General features: G+C 44.9%; 1 protein-coding gene across 1 annotated transcript in view; it reads left to right on the top strand.

Moving 5' to 3' along the window:
* Positions 1-19,938, top strand: part of ephb3a (eph receptor B3a) — a 37,124-nt gene that overhangs the window by 2,969 nt on the left and 14,217 nt on the right. Inside the window, exons 2-9 of the mRNA XM_026149693.2 lie at positions 3,322-3,386; positions 5,509-6,181; positions 8,260-8,415; positions 11,612-11,947; positions 12,694-12,818; positions 17,869-18,025; positions 18,212-18,320; positions 18,629-18,681. Coding sequence (XP_026005478.2) covers positions 3,322-3,386; positions 5,509-6,181; positions 8,260-8,415; positions 11,612-11,947; positions 12,694-12,818; positions 17,869-18,025; positions 18,212-18,320; positions 18,629-18,681 — 1,674 coding nt within the window. The remainder of the gene's footprint in view (positions 1-3,321; positions 3,387-5,508; positions 6,182-8,259; positions 8,416-11,611; positions 11,948-12,693; positions 12,819-17,868; positions 18,026-18,211; positions 18,321-18,628; positions 18,682-19,938) is intronic.

Raw genomic sequence — 19,938 nt, 5'->3', positions numbered from 1 at the left:
GTCTTCCTCCTGCTCCGCATGGAGGTCAAAGGTCCACCCACTCCCCTCTTAACCCCCCCTCCCTCACATCAGCTGGGTGCAGTCCTTGCCTTCACAGAGGGGGCTTTTACAGATATGAGCTGGTCACCTTGCTGCCCCTGCTTGTTGCGCCGTGTGAGGTGAAGCCTGTTTTAAAGAGGCATGAGCTCGAGGCTGTGGTTAGCTGAGGCTGAGCGGATCTGTCTCCTGTTGCCTCTGGGTACAGGGGATAGAGGGAAGGGGAGGTGTGGGGGGTGGATCAGACACTCTGGAGACGGGCCTGCATCCACGGATCAGCAGCGAGCCGTCCAGTGCTCACTTGGCTGTGCGCCGCGAGGGCCCGGGTGTAGCCAAGCAAAGACAACAGGCGCTGATTTCACTGATTAGTCCCTCCTCTCTCTGGCTCGAGTCGTGCTAATCAGTAAAACAACCTTGTACACGAACGTGCATTCGGGCTCGACAAGTGAAGTTATTAACCGCTGTCGCTCATGCCCTTTCGCACGTAAAGCTCAGAAAACTGAGAATGCATTTGCCCTCTGCGCAAATGTTACCTATTAATTATCATGCCCAGGTAAATGGGATTTCTATTGTCAGCACGCAGACACACAAAAATGGAAGCAGCCACTTATTCCTCCTTAAATTAAATGATTTTTTCTTTATTGCAGAACCACTCGTATGCTTATTCCAACCTAGCAGCCTACTTTTCATTTCTGAATGTACTGTACATTAAATAAATTCTGCTTAAGCACAAATCCCACACTTAAATGTGGCCTATTATGCTAATTTCCCGCACTTTGATTTTTATTCTTGGACTGGGTTGGAGTACCTCCTAGCTTTAAAAAATCCTAATTTTCCTCTTTCTGGGTCTTGGTCCAGCTCCTTATTTTCTCAGTCTGAAACAACATGCTTTAGCTCCTTGTCCTTTAAGCCAGCATGCCTCTGATTGGCTGCCTCTGGTATACAGAAGGTTTAATAACAAGGGGGTGGGGCTTTAGTGCTAACCATATTAGGGATATTCCTTCTTGCTGACATCACACAGAGCCAAGAACCAAAAAAAGCTATCTAAGTGATTGGTTCATATAGCTCAGAGGGATTTCCTGCACATGCTCACCTCACTGAACTTTGGCCGTGCTTAATGTGAGCATCTACCACTGTAACAGAATATAAAATTTAAAAAGGGTGTAAAGGAAAACATTTTAGTTCTTCTTCAGCTAATGCACGACGCACGACTCCTCTTGCTCTCTATTATTTCAAAATTATCAAGTCATTATGAGTTTATGTGATTAGTGAATGCCTAATTAACCATCGTTTAGCGACGGCTAATGCACAGTTACGTCTTACATGTACACGGCTAGATTAGCTGGATCCCAGTCAGAAAGGGAAAAGCTGCTCCCATAAGTGTCTAAAATGCTGCTACGTGTCCCGAGGATCACAGATGGCGACTGATCAATCAGGGAGCATAAACTCATTACATAAACTCTTAGTGGCTGGATCCGATCACACGGGTGACCTACAGGAAATCGTGATGCATGGTTGCACTGAATCATCATGAATCATGCTTTAGATCAAACTGAGACACAGCACACCCACCCCGGTTTCAAGCTTTATGTTAAACTTGCGTGCTTCATCTTCACTGACTTTTTGCAGTCTCAAGCATTTTATTAGTGAAGCCTTATAGGATTTAACTCTCAGTTTATCGCTGCACATCAAGCGGCTGTTATCATTTACACACACATCCAACGTTACCTAGCATAAAAACGCCACATCGGGATGTCTGTTTGCTTCCCTTTAACCACGATGTGAACGTAACTGTATGAAAGAGATCAGTGCAGGGGCGGATCTACGGGGGGGCAAGGGGGGGCAAGTGTCCCCCTGCTGTGGAGCCTTCTATTAGTCCTGTACAGTAATTTAAGTTTTTTTCTGTATTTATTTATTTATGTATTTATACTGGAGAACCTTTTTGCGTCTCATTTATTGTCTCTTTGTTTTCTTAGAAGAGATAATGATACAAAAGTAGTTTTAAAGCGTTTTTTGTTGGCTTCATTAACATATAGGGGATTTTCAAATACCTTTTTAAAGAGAAATGTGCCACCCTGCCTAAACCCCCACCCCCAGGTAAAATTTCCTATATCCACCAATCACTGTGTGTCTTTCATTCTGAAGTTAGAATGAAAACTAGTGTAATCTTGCATCTCCACTGGCACACTATTGACCACCACTGAAAAGTAATCCATCCCCGTGCATGTATAGATCTATGTCCATTATCTCCCATGCTCTGAAAAAGAAGAAGAAGAAGAAGAAAAGCCGCTGTGGTTTTGCCTGAATAACACACATCGCTCATATCAGCAGCCACAGATGGACGACCGATTTAGACACCCAAATGCAACTTATTTTAGTTAGTGACACTCAAAAGCCAAGGACACACTGTGGTGTAACCACTGTCTTCAGCGGGCTCCACCGGAACAAAGCCACCAAGTGCTACTGTTGCTCCACACAGGACACGCTATTTGTTTTAGCCTCTCACACCCTTCTCCGGCGCTGTTATCAACAACTTGTGAGCAAATGGTGCACAGCGGGAGTTGTGTCATTGAGTCTCCGTGAAGAAAAGTGTAATTGTTTCAGTAATTAGCAGCAGGGGAACAATGGGAGCCTGCACGGCCACACAGCTGTAAGAGTGAGTGAGGTATCAGATGAACTCAGCAGATCACCCCCACTCAGGTAAACGTGTGATTGACAGCCAGACGACAGAGCTCATTGATCCTGCTGTTTATTCTCAACTTCTCCTCCCCCCCCCCCTAAAAGATTGTCGACTTGGCTCTCACCAAAGTTGTAAACAGCCAGGTGACGTAAGCATCTGCTCACCTGAGAGAGGTCACAGTTTTTTGTGTTTTTGCCTCAGAGAACAATATATTCCTGCTCATGTGACCCCCCCCCCCTTCAATTCCCCTGGGATATTTCCCCTCTGACGAAAACCCTGAACAGGCTTTGTTCTTTTAGTCCACAAGTGAATATTTGAAAGAAGTGCATCTGTGGGTGCCAAACGCAGAGAAAGCCTTAATTAGGCAGCAGCACAGATATGCCACGATTGTCAGAGCTTTCAAAAAACTGAACGCATGTGGGTGGAGGTTATGGAGCGAGGGGTGTGTGTGTCATTTTTACCTGCATCCGTTTCTGGAGAACAGAGAACTGTGTGTGTGTGTGTGTGGTCTTTAAAGTGTTGCAACACTTTTTGTTTTGTTTTTATCCTTCTTCACACCATTTAATTCCCAGTTTGTGAACCTTACTCCTACTCTTAATTTGCAGAAACCCTTATGGACAGTCGGTGGGCTACCACAGAGCTGGCTTGGACCACATTCCCAGAGAGTGGGGTGAGTTTGCGCATGTGTTTAGCTTAGTTGTGTTTTTTTCTCCTGGCTTTTTAACAGCATTTGTTCCATTTGCTTGTTAATAGAGCCCAGTCTGACTTGAACAGCACACCTCCTGCTGCTTTATGGCTTTGTTTTTGCAGTGTATGTTTGCTTTCTCGGATTCTATAAAGCAAATGAGAAGCACACTGTGAGACATTGTGTGGAGGATATCAAAGATTTTCAGACCACATGAAAAGATCAGCAAAGGAATATCTTTTTTGTGCTTTTTGTGCATATTGCACTTTAAACATACTAATGAGCAAGCGCACAAACAGGAGTCAAATCCCCGCCACGTTTAAGGACTATTAGCTAGACTTTACCTTGAATGTCTCCCTAGGATAGAGTAGCCTGATAACTGAAAGCATGTGTCTTTTATAATGTGGGCCCAAGAGCGCATTACAGACAGAAATTAAGGTTTTCAGCTGATACCCCCTATAGGAATTGTGAGAAAATAAAACAACATGAATTTGACCCCAGGGCTAACAGCCTGACAGACCTCCCCCACACTCGGCCAGTGTAATTTGTCTTCGCTACATGAGCGCAAAGTCAGTCAATGGAAATGGTGGGTTTCCATGGAAACGATCTCCGGCAGCCCCGGCTCCCTTCTTCCCCCCCCAACCAAACAAGGGCCGGCTCTGAAATGTCCCAGCATCCATGAAGTCATATGTCACGACTGGCGAGGCAGCCCCTCTCCTCACGCCTGACAAGCCCATACGTTCAAGGAGGCCCGGCAATTATCATATTTGTCAGGTAGTGCATCAGCGGGGTTGCCGGTGATTTACGACGCCTAATGCTGACTCTTGGGCTCATCGTTTGGGGATAAATTGCACGCGGGGAGCTCAGAGACGTGAGATGAGTTATGCATTATTTTCCTCCGGTTGAAATAATCAATTTCTGGAACGCTCATTTGTTATGGAAACGAAGCATTCAGTCCGACGTGGAATTAGAGGGTGGGGCGGCGGTGGTGGGGAATCAAAACAATTGACTTCTCACAAGGTTATTTCCTAATGGACTAAATTTATTGACCCACCGATACATTTATCATAGCTGCTAATGTTAGTTACCATATAGAGACGCAACTGTTAACAACACATAAAGCCATAGATGGTGCCCGTGTCACACCGGGCCCCTAAATCACTATTTCTACAGCAAGACATCAGACTCGCAGGGACACAAACCAAAGCAGATGCAAATATGTGCTCCTGTATTGTGTGTGTAGGCATAAGAGGATATATATAAGAGTCCATGTAACCTGAAATGCTCCAGAGTGCTGCCATAGTGCAATCACACTGAAAGCATTGCATTTAGATGGCCGTTTTAATAAATAACTCACTGTTTGCATTATACATATATGGAGGAGAGGAGGTGGTGGTGGTGGGGGGGGGGGGTTACAGAAACCGAGTCTTCCTTCGGGGCTGTTTCGATTGCAGCGCAACAGACATCGATGCGAGCGCTGCCTTCTATAGGTGTGTCTGCACCTTGTTTAATAGCTACTGAAGTTGAGCTTTGACGGAGCCCCGCAAGTGACTGATTTGCTGATGATGATCTGAGCTGCGACACACGATCGGTATCAGAACTCGTCAAACAGCCATAATGTGTGAAATTTGTTTTAATGGGAAAATGTTTCCATTGAAAGTCCATAATAATTAGAATTTTCTGAATGATTCATGCAATTAGAAGCTTTTTAGCTGCAAATTATTCTGCACAGGCCACGTGTACGCGCACACGCACGTCGTGGGAATGTGTGTTGGTGTGCACGTGTTGTATATTCGTGCAACCATGTTTATGCCAGACATCACTTAGCTGTTTTCAACATTCTCTATGGGTGAACAGTTTGCATTAGGATGCACTGCATTTAACACTATTTAATATTAATTATCAGCGTATTAAAAATTGAGCTTCTGCCGCAGCTCGGTCGGTGCTGAGCGAGAAATGGAACTGTTTTTGCGTTGAGAGAAAGCATTAGATAATCACGGGGATTTTTTTCTCCTCATTTAATTCTTAAAGCCGTTCTGCTCCTTTCTGCACAGTATTTACAGTCATTACCTCCCCTCATCGCAGTGTCTCCGTGTTGTCTCCACAGTGGGAGGAGGTCAGCGGATACGATGACTCCATGAGCCCAATCAGAACCTACCAGGTGTGCAATGTCAAACAGCCCAGCCAGAACAACTGGCTGAGGACGGACTATATACCCCGCAAGGGCGTGCTTCGCGTCTACGTGGAGCTCAAGTTCTCCGTCCGCGATTGTGCAAGCATCCCCAACATCCCAGGCTCCTGCAAAGAGACCTTTAATCTGTTTTACTATGAGTCAGATGGGGACATGGCCACGGACACCAGCCCTCTGTGGAGGGAGAACCCCTACGTGAAGGTGGATACTATTGCCCCAGATGAGAGTTTCTCTCTGCTGGAAGCGGGAAGGATCAACACCAAAGTGCGCAGCTTTGGCCCCCTCTCCAAGGCAGGCTTCTACCTGGCCTTCCAGGACCTGGGAGCCTGCATGTCTCTAATCTCAGTCAGGGTTTTCTTCAAGAAGTGCTCCACCACCATTGCCAACTTTGCCGTCTTCCCCGAGACCGCTACGGGAGCAGAAGCCACCTCCTTGGTGATTGCCCCGGGGGCCTGCGTGAACAACGCCATGGAGCTGTCCGTGCCGCTGAAGCTGTACTGCAACGGGGACGGCGAGTGGATGGTTCCCGTGGGCTCGTGCACCTGCAACGCCGGCTTTGAACCTTCCGCAGACAGCACTCAGTGCCAGGGTACGTGTATTTAACAGACATTTCGACTTTTATTTAACCAAAGCTCCTTTATATGCTCGGCGCAAGTCACCTCAGTCTGTGCCCTCTTCCCTGCATTTATTGTGTGGCTCCTGAAAGGAGGGGGTGGGTGAAGGAGGGTGGAGGAGAGTATGAATTAATGAGCTGTTGTAGAGAGGAGCCGCATACAAATATTGTGCGGGCAGGACAGGAGGGAGAGAAAGATAGCGGGAAGGCACAGAAACAGAAAGGCAAGGAAAATGCGCATAATAGAGGCGGAGAGATATTAACAGAGAAAAGGGAGATAGCACGATGTACAGTAAAAAGGGTTGAATGTGCCCAAAAAAAGAAAACGGGACAGAAAATGAAAAGGGAGGGAAGGTGCAGAGAAGTCAAAGACAGACAAGCAAGGCTTCCTCTCACCTGGGTGTGAGAAATGTTGTCTAACATTGGCTGAGAGCTCATTCGTTGCCATTTGGCTGCTCAAGGTTAAAAGCTTGCCGCCAGCGCCTGATAAAAAGCTCTCCAGGGCCTCAGCCAGCGGTTGTGATGAGGAAGTGTAATTTCCTCCGCGGCCTCCTGTTAGTTAATCTACAGGCGGCCACACTCATTAACACCATTCAGACCAACGTGAGCCAACACTGCCACGCTAACATTAATCACTCAGACATTTCATTTCTTACCTCAGTCTTGCCTCTCGCTCACAGCCAAACACGGGATGAGATGGAGAGGAGGGGGAGGCGAAGAAGAGAAAAGAAGAGGGGGATGAGGCACAATAAGAGCGGGGAGAGGGAAACATTAAGTGTATCAAAAACTGGAAAATCATGGTGCCCTCCAAAGAGGTTAATGGATTGGAGAAAAGAGCGCCGGGTGATTCAGCACCCTCTCGAAAAGGAGTGGGGGAAAACAAACAAATAAGAGAAGATGACAATGCAGCCCTTAACACGAAAAAGAATAAATCAGATCACAGACTGTAGAGCCTTAAGGTCTCTTCGGATTGTGAAAGTGTAAAAAAAACACACATTTTCGTCTCGTCTTTGGCTTTTTATTGCACAGCGCCGTTGCGGTGTCATTAGCTGCGCTGATTTTTCCTAAAAGTGTCATTGTTGGGGAATTAGGGTGGAACTTGAGTTCAAAACGAGAGACCACTTAACCCAACTAGTTAATCACAGACTCTCCCTCCTGTCGGAGCCCTCATGCTGACACGACAGATGTTTGCCAGAGACCGCCACTTTTACAGCACCGGTTAGGAATGTGGCAAACAGTAAAACAAGGGGGGCTGATATATCCGGACCTTTTGCTGCTAATCCCCTTTATCTGAATCCTTCTTTAGTCTCGGCTTATGCTGGTTTTATCCTTAAGACTTGATATCACGCAACCTTCAGCGTGACGCTCTGGAATTCAAACGAATCGCTTTGGACACATCGTGTGAGATAACCGTACTTTTCGTATGCTTTCCTAATAACTCCGCTCGGCTAATTCGCGTCTGCTCTGATCATTCGGATTGATTTATTGGCTTATTACGGAGCCGTTCCACATGCGCGTGGAGGCCTTGTTTGTATTCCGCGGCGCGGATTCGGAGAACCGAGGACTGAGCAGACACTGATTGATGGGTTTAGGGTGTATCCCTTTTCTCAGAAGCATTCTCCATCCCTGTTTGTCTGACAACAGCAATCTCCTGTCAGCAGTCGGTCTTCATCTTTATCCTCCTTTTTCCTTCTCTTCAACATGAAACTTTGCTGTCATCCCGACTCTCTTTTTAGGGAGATTAATGTCACCTAGCCGAGAGAGTGAAAATGAAAGAGCAGATGCAAATGTATAGATAAGCCCTCGTGCTTAAGTGTTCGTCATTTCTCACGTACGTATCAGCGCTTCCTCCATAAATATTGAGCTTTGCTGCTACTTCACAGGTACTTTGTTCTCTGACAGATGTGACAGCCCCTGGTCTTGTAGATAAGTGACAGCCCAGCATGTTTTTTTTTGTTTTTTTGTTCCTTTATTTACTTATTTAGATAGATCTATATATATTTTTTTGCTTTTGTTCTTATTGTCCTTTTCATTTTTCTCGCCCACTCATCCAGCGTGCATCCCCGGGACCTTCAAATCCAAATTCGGAGAGGGATTTTGCGCTCCCTGCCCAGCCAACAGTCGCACCAGTGCACGAGGAGCCAGTATCTGTCCGTGCCAGAATGGCTTCTACCGCGCTGACAGTGACCCCCCTGACTCCGCCTGCACCAGTAAGTCACTCTCCGCTGCACAGACTGGAAAAATAGTCTGAATTTGGAATATCTTTGGTGCTCGTTGTGACTTGTTTGTAGGGGCTTCATTTTAATCTGTTCATACCAAAAAGAGAAGTAGTGATTGTGCCCAATACACTAGTGCTCCCTGTGGGGTGTAAATCTTTCACTCTGATGAAAGTGTCACTTCATCGGAACAATGTATGTAAATAGGCTTAAAGCCAGCTTGGGGGAAGATGCTAGGATGTTGCCGTTTTCGCTGCTGTGTGCTTCTGCACACTCTGTCACTTTTTAGATTGATGCTGCTTGAAATGATTACATTTTTGGGTTCTGTTTTAGCAGAACGGCACACGAAACTGCACAGCTTGTCTGCACACTTCAGTGTCGATTTGTCATGATTGTAGGAGTGGACTATGTTAACATGTTTTTTTCTCAAATCACGTGATTGTGTTTGGTTTTAGTTGGTGGTTATCACCACAGCAGAAAGAGAAATGGTGAAGCCAGTTAAAGGTTTTGCCAGTTTCCTGCAGCCAAACCTGATCAAGCTGCAGGTTGTTTGCAGACAACTCGGGGTCTCCCATGATAACCACTTCCGGTTGCAGCACTGGTTTCACTTAGCAGCAGCCAGCAACCTCCAGCAAACACTTTGGCAACCTGTCGGGTTGCATTTTTCCTTAACCGAACCGCCTCTATCACCCAGTGCTAGGGCTTGTTCTGCCTTCACGACAAATCCCAGTGCTGGGTTTCAAACATGATTACATCAAGAGACCCAGTTACAGCGCAACACCCTGCTTTGTGACAAGATTTTTAAAAATCTGAGAAACATATTCTTTGTTTTTTAAATCTTCCACTGGCATGGAAAGAGGACTTTAATTGCTGCTGAACTGCAGTGTGTTCAGATTTCTCGTGACGCAGGAGTTGTCCACTGTGCTGTGCACGATACAACCACCAGTCAGGAGAAGAAAAACGTATATTTAATGACCGATAGTGAAGTGGTTTCTGGATGCTGCTGGCAGTCGATGAGTAAAATTGCAAGTTGCAAACATTGATGCTGCACCAAAAACCTCCTTATGCTTGCTGAAGTCAGTCGCCAGCAGCTCGCTCCTAGTTTACATGGAAGGCATTGAAAAGTTCAGTGTTAACCAGAAACAGAAGAACGTTCATCATCATCATCAAAGTAAAAGTTGTGCTCAGCGTTGCAGCTGAGGCCTTTTAAAAGGTGCAACTTTTACTTTGAAGGTAAACAGCTTCTGTTTCACGTTGCATTTGTCACCGTTTTAAATGCTGCTTTGGAAATAGGAGACAAGTTGGCGTCCTCTATGCAAACTAAAGGTGACTGCAGCAGTCTGCTAGTGACCAAAGCATTCGCCTAGAGGTTTTCGCCAGCTGCTTGAGGAAGACATTTTTCCTAGTGATCAATGGTTCAGGGGGTCATTGAACAGTCTCTAATCCCGTGTGACTGAGACGTTATCAGTTTCACAGCGCCTTCCAGCAACCATTCGCCAAGATGGTTGCTGGTTTAATAGGAATGTTAGACTGGGTTTTTCACATGTCTTAAATGGCAGATGATTTATCGCATGGTTAGCAGTCATGTGACCACAAAGTCTTCATAGTTGGAGTGGGAACATAAGGGCGGAGCCATTGGGGGAAACACAAATGGAACAAGAGCTGGGTTACTTTTGGGGCTCTTCTTTATGCACCAGGCAAGCAATATGTATTCAAGTTAGTGGGGAGGATCTTTATTCAGTTCTCCCTCAATAAAATTGAAATAGTAACAGGACCAACTCACTTTCTGAGTGGAAAGTAGCAGCAGGTGGGCCTACCTTGGTAGGGATGTAGTAGAATAGTAAAGCAACATAATGTTACGTGCTGAAATTATGAAAAAAGAATGTGTCAACAACGTACAGGTCGATAAAAAGCTCCACTTGGTAACGCGTCAGTAAAATCGTCAGGGCTCTCAAATGTCAAACATTTTCTCTTTCTAGGCTCTGAAGCCGAATACACAATGCTCAAAACTCAGTTTGACATTAAAATGGCAAACACGCGTCTGTCAGCGTTTCAAATTTAACGGTAGTTTGGTGGTAAGTAATCGGGTCTGGTGCTGACCGCGGTGTCGGTGCCTGTTCTGCATGGAAGGGCCTCGGAGAGGAGCCGCAGCCCCAGTCGTGCTAATGGAGAGCGACATGTGCTGCCTTGACCGTGTAAAGTCAGGCCCCAGGGGCCTTTCGCTACGTTAAGTGACACACACGGCTCGCAACTGTCTCCCCCAGATCCTCGTCACAGGAACACTGTGGACTCTGACACCGACCAGTGTGTGCAGACAGGCGGGCAGGGACACAAACACCGCCTTCGACTAAACATGCAAACACACACAAACACACAGGCCTGACAGTTCTGTCCCTGCGGTCTGTCAGGGCTTGTGCCAGGCAGCCTGCGCTTTGTGTTGGAAGCTGTGTGCGTTGCACAAGAGAGGCTCAGCCAGTCAATGGCCGGCAGCTTGGACTCAGCGTGTGTTTTAGATGGGTGTCCAATTAAAAGAGCCTCCACTCTGAACTGTGCCTGCCTAATTAGAAAGGACAGGGTGAGTGAAACCCAGCTCAGGGCGAGCTGGCTGAGCTGAAGTCCGTGAACAGGCGGTTTCAGAGCTGATAGCTTGAGAGAGCCCCCCCCCCCTTCGCTCTCTTTCTGCTGTGAGACAGGTTAGACTTTCTTCTGCTGGAAGCTTAGAGGCAGAGAGCTTCTCTTCTCTCCCTGTAACAGGATGAAAAGCACGTCTGTTGAACCAATCTGTGTTGCCTCCCTCCTAGTTTATCATACTTTATCCAGGTTTTAAAGGCTCTTGACTCAAAAACGTAGCACTGCTTATTGAATTGCGGTGGCCTTGGGTCATACTGGCACGAGAACATGAATTTCTATCAAGAGTAGATTAGCTAAGTTCCATAAGCACCGAGAGTGTGGTTATACATAGGAATGGACTACAGGGCTGCTGGTTTTCTGTTTGTGTTCTCTTAACATGTTGTCTGTTTCAGTACACTTAGCAGCACATCTTCTTCCTGAGATATTAAAGGATTTTTACACCACTGGGGAGGATAATGCCAGCATTGCATAGGGAGCATGACTAAAGCCTCACTGTGTGTTTTTATTCTCTGCCTGCCCACCTGTTTTAACACCTACGTGCGCGTCTGTGTTTGTGCAGCGATCCCCTCGGCGCCTCGCAACGTCATATCCAGCGTGAACGAGACCTCTCTGTCCTTGGAGTGGGAGGAGCCCGAGGACACGGGTGGGCGGAGTGACCTCGTCTATAACGTCGTGTGCAAGAAATGCCTCCGAGACCGGAGCCCGTGCACGCGCTGCGATGACAACGTGGACATCGCTCCACGCCGGCTGGGGCTGAGGCAGAGGAAGGTGGTGGTGAGGAACCTGCAGGCTCACACCCGCTACAGCTTCGAGGTGCAAGCTGTCAACGGGGTTTCCGGGAAAAACACAACCCCACCCAGATACTCCATAGTCAACATCACCACCAACCAAGCCGGTTAGTAGAACATCTGTCAGTGACACTGGATGTTTCCACAAGTTCATTCATAGAGTAGCTCCAATCAATACCACTTAGCATCACGATGAAACAGGCTGGTTAGTGAATCCCACGTTCAGTCAATGTCTATGAGTGTCTTAATGAGCTTTTAGGATACAGAGCGGTGCTAACACCAAGAGTAAACATTGCTGAACAAGCTCATTGAAAGCGACAGATGGACAGACTGAGCAGGAGCTCAGCCTTTCTGAGGGTGTTACAGGAAAAGGCAGATAAAATGTAAAATGTACACTATATCGCCAGTGTCAGCATTCAGCCCACTGTCAACCAGGCGTCTTACGTTACATCACTGCCAATGTCACCTTTCAGCATCTCCACTTAATATTTGCAGTGTCATCATCAACCAAACTGCTGAGCGCTTTTCACACGCTGTAATTACTTTCCCAGTTAACCTGCGCTTAATCCACCTTACTGCAGTTTATGGGCCCAGGACAATGGCTGTCAGTTGAGTCTTCTTCAGGCCTCACAAATCAATAAACTGCAGAGCGGTGAAGGTGAATTGCGTCCCACTGTTCTTTAACCGTTCAGGTTGAAGAATTTTGAATAATAATTATCTTACTTGGATGGTTTGTGACTTCAGAAGAGGAAAAATCTTGGCAACTTACTGTGAGGACCCGCCAACTTGGATATGAACACACTTTCCAGTACCAGTGTAATAATATACTGTTCTCTCTGATGTCCACCCACAGCACCTTCAGCAGTGCCAACTGTCCATCTAATGCGCTCCACCTCAGACACGCTCAGCCTGTCGTGGCTGCCCCCGGAGAAACCCAATGGAGTCATCCTGGACTATGAGATTAAATACCACGAGAGGGTAAGCTCTGCCTTTATAGCTGCTGCCTTATGTAGGTCATAGTGGGTGTCTTATTTACTCTGACCAAGATTATATTTTGGACACTGGTGTAATGCTGCGATGGAGGTGGACGTTTATATTATAAGCGTTTATGCAAACTCAGCAACTGGTTGTGGAGATGCTGCATCGCTTGCATTGATCAAATTCCCTAGGGCCATTTTATAAACTCGGATGGCTAAACATCCGAGTATACTGCCACCCCTATATTAAAAGAATAAAGCTCTGCAATGGCTCTGCTAAGTCCAGCGTTTGGTACCAGGCCCATTATTTTTTAAAGCTTTACAGGCAAAAACACCACGGAGCGTTTCTAAGCCTGACAGGGAGAATTTCATGAATATTTCACAGCAGCATCATCTCTCTGTCGTTTAAACCTCCATCTCTGCAATTGTCATGCAAATGTTAGAATTACTCCATTCATGTACACAAAGTGATTTGCATGCATTTGATTAGCTTTGCTGGATGACTTCACATTCAATTGTGGGAAAAGTTGAGGCAGGTCCAATATTTTTCTGGACGGCTCTGAATGTAGAAATGATTGAGCTTCAGAACTTTAATATGCATAGGAATAAATCTTTAGTTAAAAAAAGGATCCAGTAGGTGCTAGGAGTGTTAGCCATAGTTAGCATATTACTTAGTGAGCCGCTGTGCATCAATAAACTAAATCTGTGATTTAAAAGTGTCATTTCTAAAGTGCAGCTTTTATTTTTTTTCTGTGCTAATGCTGAACACTGCCTTCGCCCTTCAGTTAGAGTAAATACTAAACTGTATTGTAACAGAAGCTCAGTTAGAGCTGTGAACTTCATCTGTGGCGTTTGCTAGCAATAGCTAGTTTGCTAATAGTAGCACCATTAGCCACAGTAGCAGGTTTTTTTGGTTAAACTGGAAAATTTCAAACAATGAATTAAAGATGTGTGCTGCCTGTTATTTTTTGTTCAGCAAGATAATCTGTATAAATGAACACACCTTTTATTATTTTTTTAAGCAAAAATTGAATTAGTTAATGTTATAAACATACTACCACTAATCTCCTGTGTTAAAACATTTCGAGTTTCACTTGTTGGTAGATGTTTACTCTCAGATATGTCATGGGTGTAGCACCGTGATGTTACTTGTTTGTCTTGTGCTCCACTACAGGTTACAGAATACATGCCCCAGAATGTATTTTGTAACGTATTCCGTTACGTTCCTCAATGAAAGTAACGTATTCTGAATACTTTGGATTACTTTATATATTATCAAACTTTTTACAACTACATGAATGTACTATTGCTGTGTGATTTATTACTATTACTGAAGGTTACTTGCCATACCAATACCAACTAGATTTTTAAATCGTGATATAAAATGAGTAACAGTAGGGTGGACATTAGGTAAGGCTGCACTTTTTGCTGCGATCTTGTATTGAAAACTATTCCACGCGTATATAAAAAAGGTCCGCGGCTCCGAACCGTAGTAAAGGCACCTCTGGCTAATACTTCGGATTCCGTGTTGGGCTCGTAGCCGAGAAATAGCTTTACTTTGTTGTCCGGATATACTTTCTAGCAAGAGAGAGGCGTTGCAAGGCTGCTCCAACGGAATTTATTGTTTCGCAGAAAAACACGAACACAGTGTACATTCGAGTCTTAATAGCTTACTTACAACTGGGTTACATTGCCCATGAGGCTACATTCTTTAGGGCTATGCCTGTAACACTCTGCCTATTGCCTTCATGTTAAATAATTTTTTGAACAATAATTTTTAAAAATATTTTTTTTAACATCATTATGCGGGCTGCAAGTAGAGGTGACATGTGCTGCGAGATTGAGACCCAGGCATTAGAGCCTCTGCGTGTTTTGTTTGGGTTTTCACCGGCGTGAAATGACCAGAAATAGAGAGAGGGGACAAAAACAGAGAGAGGACAGCCTAACATATGAAACAAGAAGAAAAACTAATGACATGGCCTCCTTGCCATGTCATTAGTTTTTCTTCTTTTATACCCTTTCTTGCCAGCCACGCTGTGGAGTACTTGGACGCGTGTGATGGAGCATTGTCCTGCATGAAAATCATGTTTTTCTTGAAGGATGCAGACTTCTTCCTGTACCACTGCTTGAAGAAGGTGTCTTCCAGAAACTGGCAGTAGGACTGGGAGTTGAGCTTGACTCCATCCTCAACCCGAAAAGGCCCCACAAGCTCATCTTTGATGATACCAGCCCAAACCAGTACTCCACCTCCACCTTGCTGGCGTCTGAGTCGGACTGGAGCTCTCTGCCCTTTACCAATCCAGCCACGGGCCCATCCATCTGGCCCATCAAGACTCACTCTCATTTCATCAGTCCATAAAACCTTAGAAAAATCAGTCTTGAGATATTTCTTGGCCCAGTCTTGACGTTTCAGCTTGTGTGTCTTGTTCAGTGGTGGTCGTCTTTCAGCCTTTCTTACCTTGGCCATGTCTCTGAGTATTGCACACCTTGTGCTTTTGGGCACTCCAGTGATGTTGCAGCTCTGAAATATGGCCAAACTGGTGGCAAGTGGCATCTTGGCAGCTGCACACTTGACTTTTCTCAGTTCATGGGCAGTTATTTTGCGCCTTGGTTTTTCCACACGCTTCTTGCGACCCTGTTGACTATTTTGAATGAAACGCTTGATTGTTCGATGATCACGCTTCAGAAGCAATTTTGAGACTGCTGCATCCCTCTGCAAGATATCTCACTATTTTTGACTTTTCTGAGCCTGTCAAGTCCTTCTTTTGACCCATTTTGCCAAAGGAAAGGACATTGCCTAATAATTATGCACACCTGATATAGGGTGTTGATGTCATTAGACCACACCCCTTCTCATTACAGAGATGCACATCACCTAATATGCTTAATTGGTAGTAGGCTTTCGAGCCTATACAGCTTGGAGTAAGACAACATGCATGAAGAGGATGATGTGGACAAAATACTCATTTGCCTAATAATTCTGCACTCCCTGTATGTTCAGTCCTCAAAAGCTGTAAACCGCTAGTTACCTCTTCTCTTAACAGTAACTGACGTAGATTTCTTACTGAAACATAGTCTTTCCGGGCAGCTTTGACCTGCCATGTAGTTAAATTTCTTGGGAGAAAAGATATGTGGAAGGTTAAGTGTTAAGAGGGACTTCCAGTCATGTTGTAAGATAGGATGAAGATTTCCCACAGAAGTCTAAATCAAGCTTAAAGTATTACTTTCCAATGCGTCACACCCAAACCCTGGATGTGATACAACAACCAAAAAAATATATGGAAAAATATGCCAGGGCCTTCCTGGACAGACAGGAGAATTGTGGGGGGATGACCAGTGCCCCCCCTGAAACCACCCTTGGTGGCGCCCCTGTCCTGAAGGTTGAAATCGATTGAAAAGAAGATACTTCACAAAAATTTTTCTAGCAATTGCTTTAATCATTAACAGCAGCAGTAAAACAAGAAAAGTCACGATGCAAATCACAAAACATTTTTCACTTTTTAGGTAAAAGCTTCATCAGTGCAGCCTGCAATTTGCATTTTTTGCTGTCTATATGTTGTGTTGCTCTTTTCACAGTCTCACTACAGCTCAGAGTGTAGTTGGACAGTGTTTTTACACATGTCTGTCGCTTCAATTTCTAACTACGACTGCAGCAACATAGTAGTGGCCAAAGAAATCGCAAGGAGGCTTTTTCCACCCAGTCATACACAAGTGTTTGTCATTGACCAGCCTGTAGGCCTGCGTGACTGGAACTTGTTCGCTTGACCCTGCATTGTCCAAATGACAGTCAGGTTAGTCAAGTAGTTAGAGGTCATGTGTCTCCAAAATCTCACTATTTTGATGCCATAGTTCGAACAGTGCTAACAGTGCAAACACTAACAAGCTTGTTCAGCAGCTGCTTCTATAAACTGTATTAATGCAACTCCAGTATTCGGTGGATACAGTTATAACAAAGAGGGAAACTATCCACAGTGGCCCAAACTGTTTTGTTTTTTTAATGCCAGGCTGTAAACATGTGTTTTTAATGCTGTAAAGTTGGACATTTTGACATGGGTGTCTATGGAGATTGAGTCACTTTTAGAGCAAGCCTCAAGTGGCCATTAAAGAAGCTGTAGTTTTTTTGGCTCCTCTGTGTTGGCTTGGGTTGGTTACAGTTTCAGAATACACAAGAGGGGTATTAACTTGGATTTTTCTATGTTGTAGTACAAAACGTGACTACCACTAAAGCTTGCATTAACTGCAGACCGTATTTCAGTCGTCTCACAGAAAAAGCCCAATAAAAAAAAAAATCTGCTGACTTTCAGATAAAGGAGCCAGGGGAGGAAAATGCTAAGTCATTTTAAAATTTTAAGACCTACTCCTGCTACACTGAATATCAGCACAGGTTTGATTCTTTCTTTATGAGTTCATCTTCAGCTGTATTTGTTTTAAAGAACACTTATCGTCTGAATTTAAAACATAACAGCAATTTTTGTTAAACACCAAGTACTGTGGTCACAAGTGACACTTCCAGGATAATGTTATATACTAAAAAGAACTACAGACTCTTTTACTGCCTACGTAATCACTGTTTACAAACTGTAAAAGGGTCTATAACACTAAAGCTAGAAGAAAATTGCCAATCTTCAGCTAGCAATGGCTCATTTATTAGTAATAAAAAACCAGCTGGTCAGACCAGGGATGTCAAACTCATTTTACAAGCCATGAAATGTATGAGTCAAAAGTCCACAGTGTGTATGTCCTCCTTCACATTCTCCAGCGGACCGGATGAGAGTCTTCGCCAGGCCAATACTGGCCCCCGTGCCGTATGTTTGCCACGCCTGTAATAGACTAAAGAAAGCAGCAAGAGCAAAACTTATTAGTCTGTTAGAATAAAAAGAAGGACTGGCACATCCACGAATAATGAATTCATCCTTTAATCCCTAAGAAGAAGATTATGACACGACATTTTTTCAAAGTATGATATTAGTTTGTGAAGCTAAGCGAGGATAGAAAGATGGAGACACATAACCCTGCTGCTCTAATATTTAATATTTATGTTTTTCCTTCAGGGCCAGGCAATGTCACACACTGTAACTTCCCAGCACAGCTCAGCCAAGGTGGAGGGGCTGCGGGCTGCCACGCCCTACGTGGTGCAGGTCAGAGCACGCACCGTTGCTGGGTATGGACGCTACAGCAACCCCATGGACTTCAGCACCAGCCTCCACAGTACGGACTCGTTCTCTCCCACTTTACCGTCTGTTCCTGATGATCTGCTGCAGCGGTTCTCTTAATGAGGGTTCAGACTTGATAGTTTTTATGGCTGCCCTAATTGGTAGCCATTATGCATGCAGCGCGAGCCACCCTTTAATCTCTCTGCTGTTATGCATTCATTTGTGTGTCTCCGTGGCCCAGGTGACCCTCAGAAGTCCGTGCAGGACCAGCTGCCTCTCATCATCGGCTCGGCGTCCGCGGGTCTGGTGGTCATTGTTGCCTTGGTGGTTATCGCTGTTGTCTGCCTTAAGTAAGTGTTTGATTTTCATTACCGACAGGCTGAACTACATGTTTTCACTTTGTCCGTTAGACTTTGAACAAAGACGCTCATTAAATTTTAACATGCTCTCAGAGGATGTAAACTGTTAGCCGCTACAAATCAGCTCCAAAAGAGGGGAAACATAGAAAGGAAAAAGCAGATGTGCTGCCAGGAGTTTCGTCCTCAGCCTTTGATTATCTGATAGCGCAGTTAGACGTTAGCTTGATTCACTGTACCTGGAAAGCTGGCCAGGGCTGATTATGTCAATGTGACTTTTCTCATGTGCTTCTTGTTTACAGGAAGCAGCGCAGCGGGTCAGAGCTGGAGTACACTGAGAAACTGCAGCAATACAGTAAGTTTATGTGCTGAGCTTGGAAACCGTCTCCTCTGTGCTACTTTTGCTCATGCCAGCACAGTTAGCCCACTGATTCAATCAATTATCCAATCACCTGTTTGAGGCAGGAAAACATTTCCCTGTTGTCTCGGAGGAGGTCCGAGCACACAGATCATCTGAGTTGAAGTAGATACGTGCGCAGCGGGAAATAATTCCACACTGGACGAGGAGGGGCTGCCCACACACTGAAATGTAAAATATTTGTTAATGCAACATTTTTCCGAGGTCTTTGCTTGATGAAATTTCAGTCTGCGGAAAGTCATTTGTGTGGTTTCTATTTTTTCCCCCTGAAACACACATGGCATGAATTGCAAGCTCCCCAATGTCATTCAAGTTCTCCACTTTTCTGTCTGCCTGTGGACGGGATGCTGTCATTTGAAGGCCAAAAATAAAGCAAAATGAATTGTTTGTTAACTATATTTTGTTTTGATAGGTTTGATAGATTCTAATGCAAAACATCAGCCTCGCTGCACAGATCTTAATCAAGGCGCTATCAGTAGGAGACCAGGACTAAGAATCTACTGCTGTGCTGTGAGTCTCTGTCTGAGCACAATAGTGTCACTTGCAGTTATTATAAACTAAACTCAGTGATTCAATTTTACCAAATCACAACAGCAGTCGCCTCAAGGTGCTTTATATTATAAATTAAAGACCCCCCAAATCATACGATGCCCTATGAGCCAGCACTTGGCAACTGCGGGAAGGGAAAACTCCCTTTTAAAAGGAAGAAAATGTCCGGCATACATCTGCCATGACCAGTTGGGAATGAGTGGAGGAAAACAGGATAAAAGACACGCTGTGGAAGAGAGCCAGAGATGAATAACAGCTAATTATTAAATGCTGAGTGGTGGATGCGGTGGCGGTGGCTCTGCCTCCCAGTCTTCTTTTAAATACCGTAGGAACCACAAGCAAACCTTCAGTCTGAGAGAGAAGTGCTCTCAGGATGGCACTATAAGGTCTCTGAAAATAACATGTGGTGTGATTATTAAAACCTTGTATGTGTCGAGAAGGAAATTACACGATTAGGCCTTAAATTTTGACCTGATCCTGGGATTAACTCACATGTGGGCAGATGCCTACAATTTCCTACATCAGTGTAAATGTTCATGTAGGAATTAAGTGGATTTTTCCGTGTTTTATATCTTATGTTCTGTTTTTGTATGTTAGAAATCTTCTCACTGCAGCCATATTTCGATTCACTTATTCAATATGTGG

Source organism: Astatotilapia calliptera, chromosome 18 (assembly GCF_964374335.1).
Source record: "Astatotilapia calliptera chromosome 18, fAstCal68.1, whole genome shotgun sequence".
Lineage (NCBI taxonomy): Eukaryota > Metazoa > Chordata > Actinopteri > Cichliformes > Cichlidae > Astatotilapia > Astatotilapia calliptera.
This window is presented reverse-complemented; position numbering and strand designations above follow the sequence as displayed.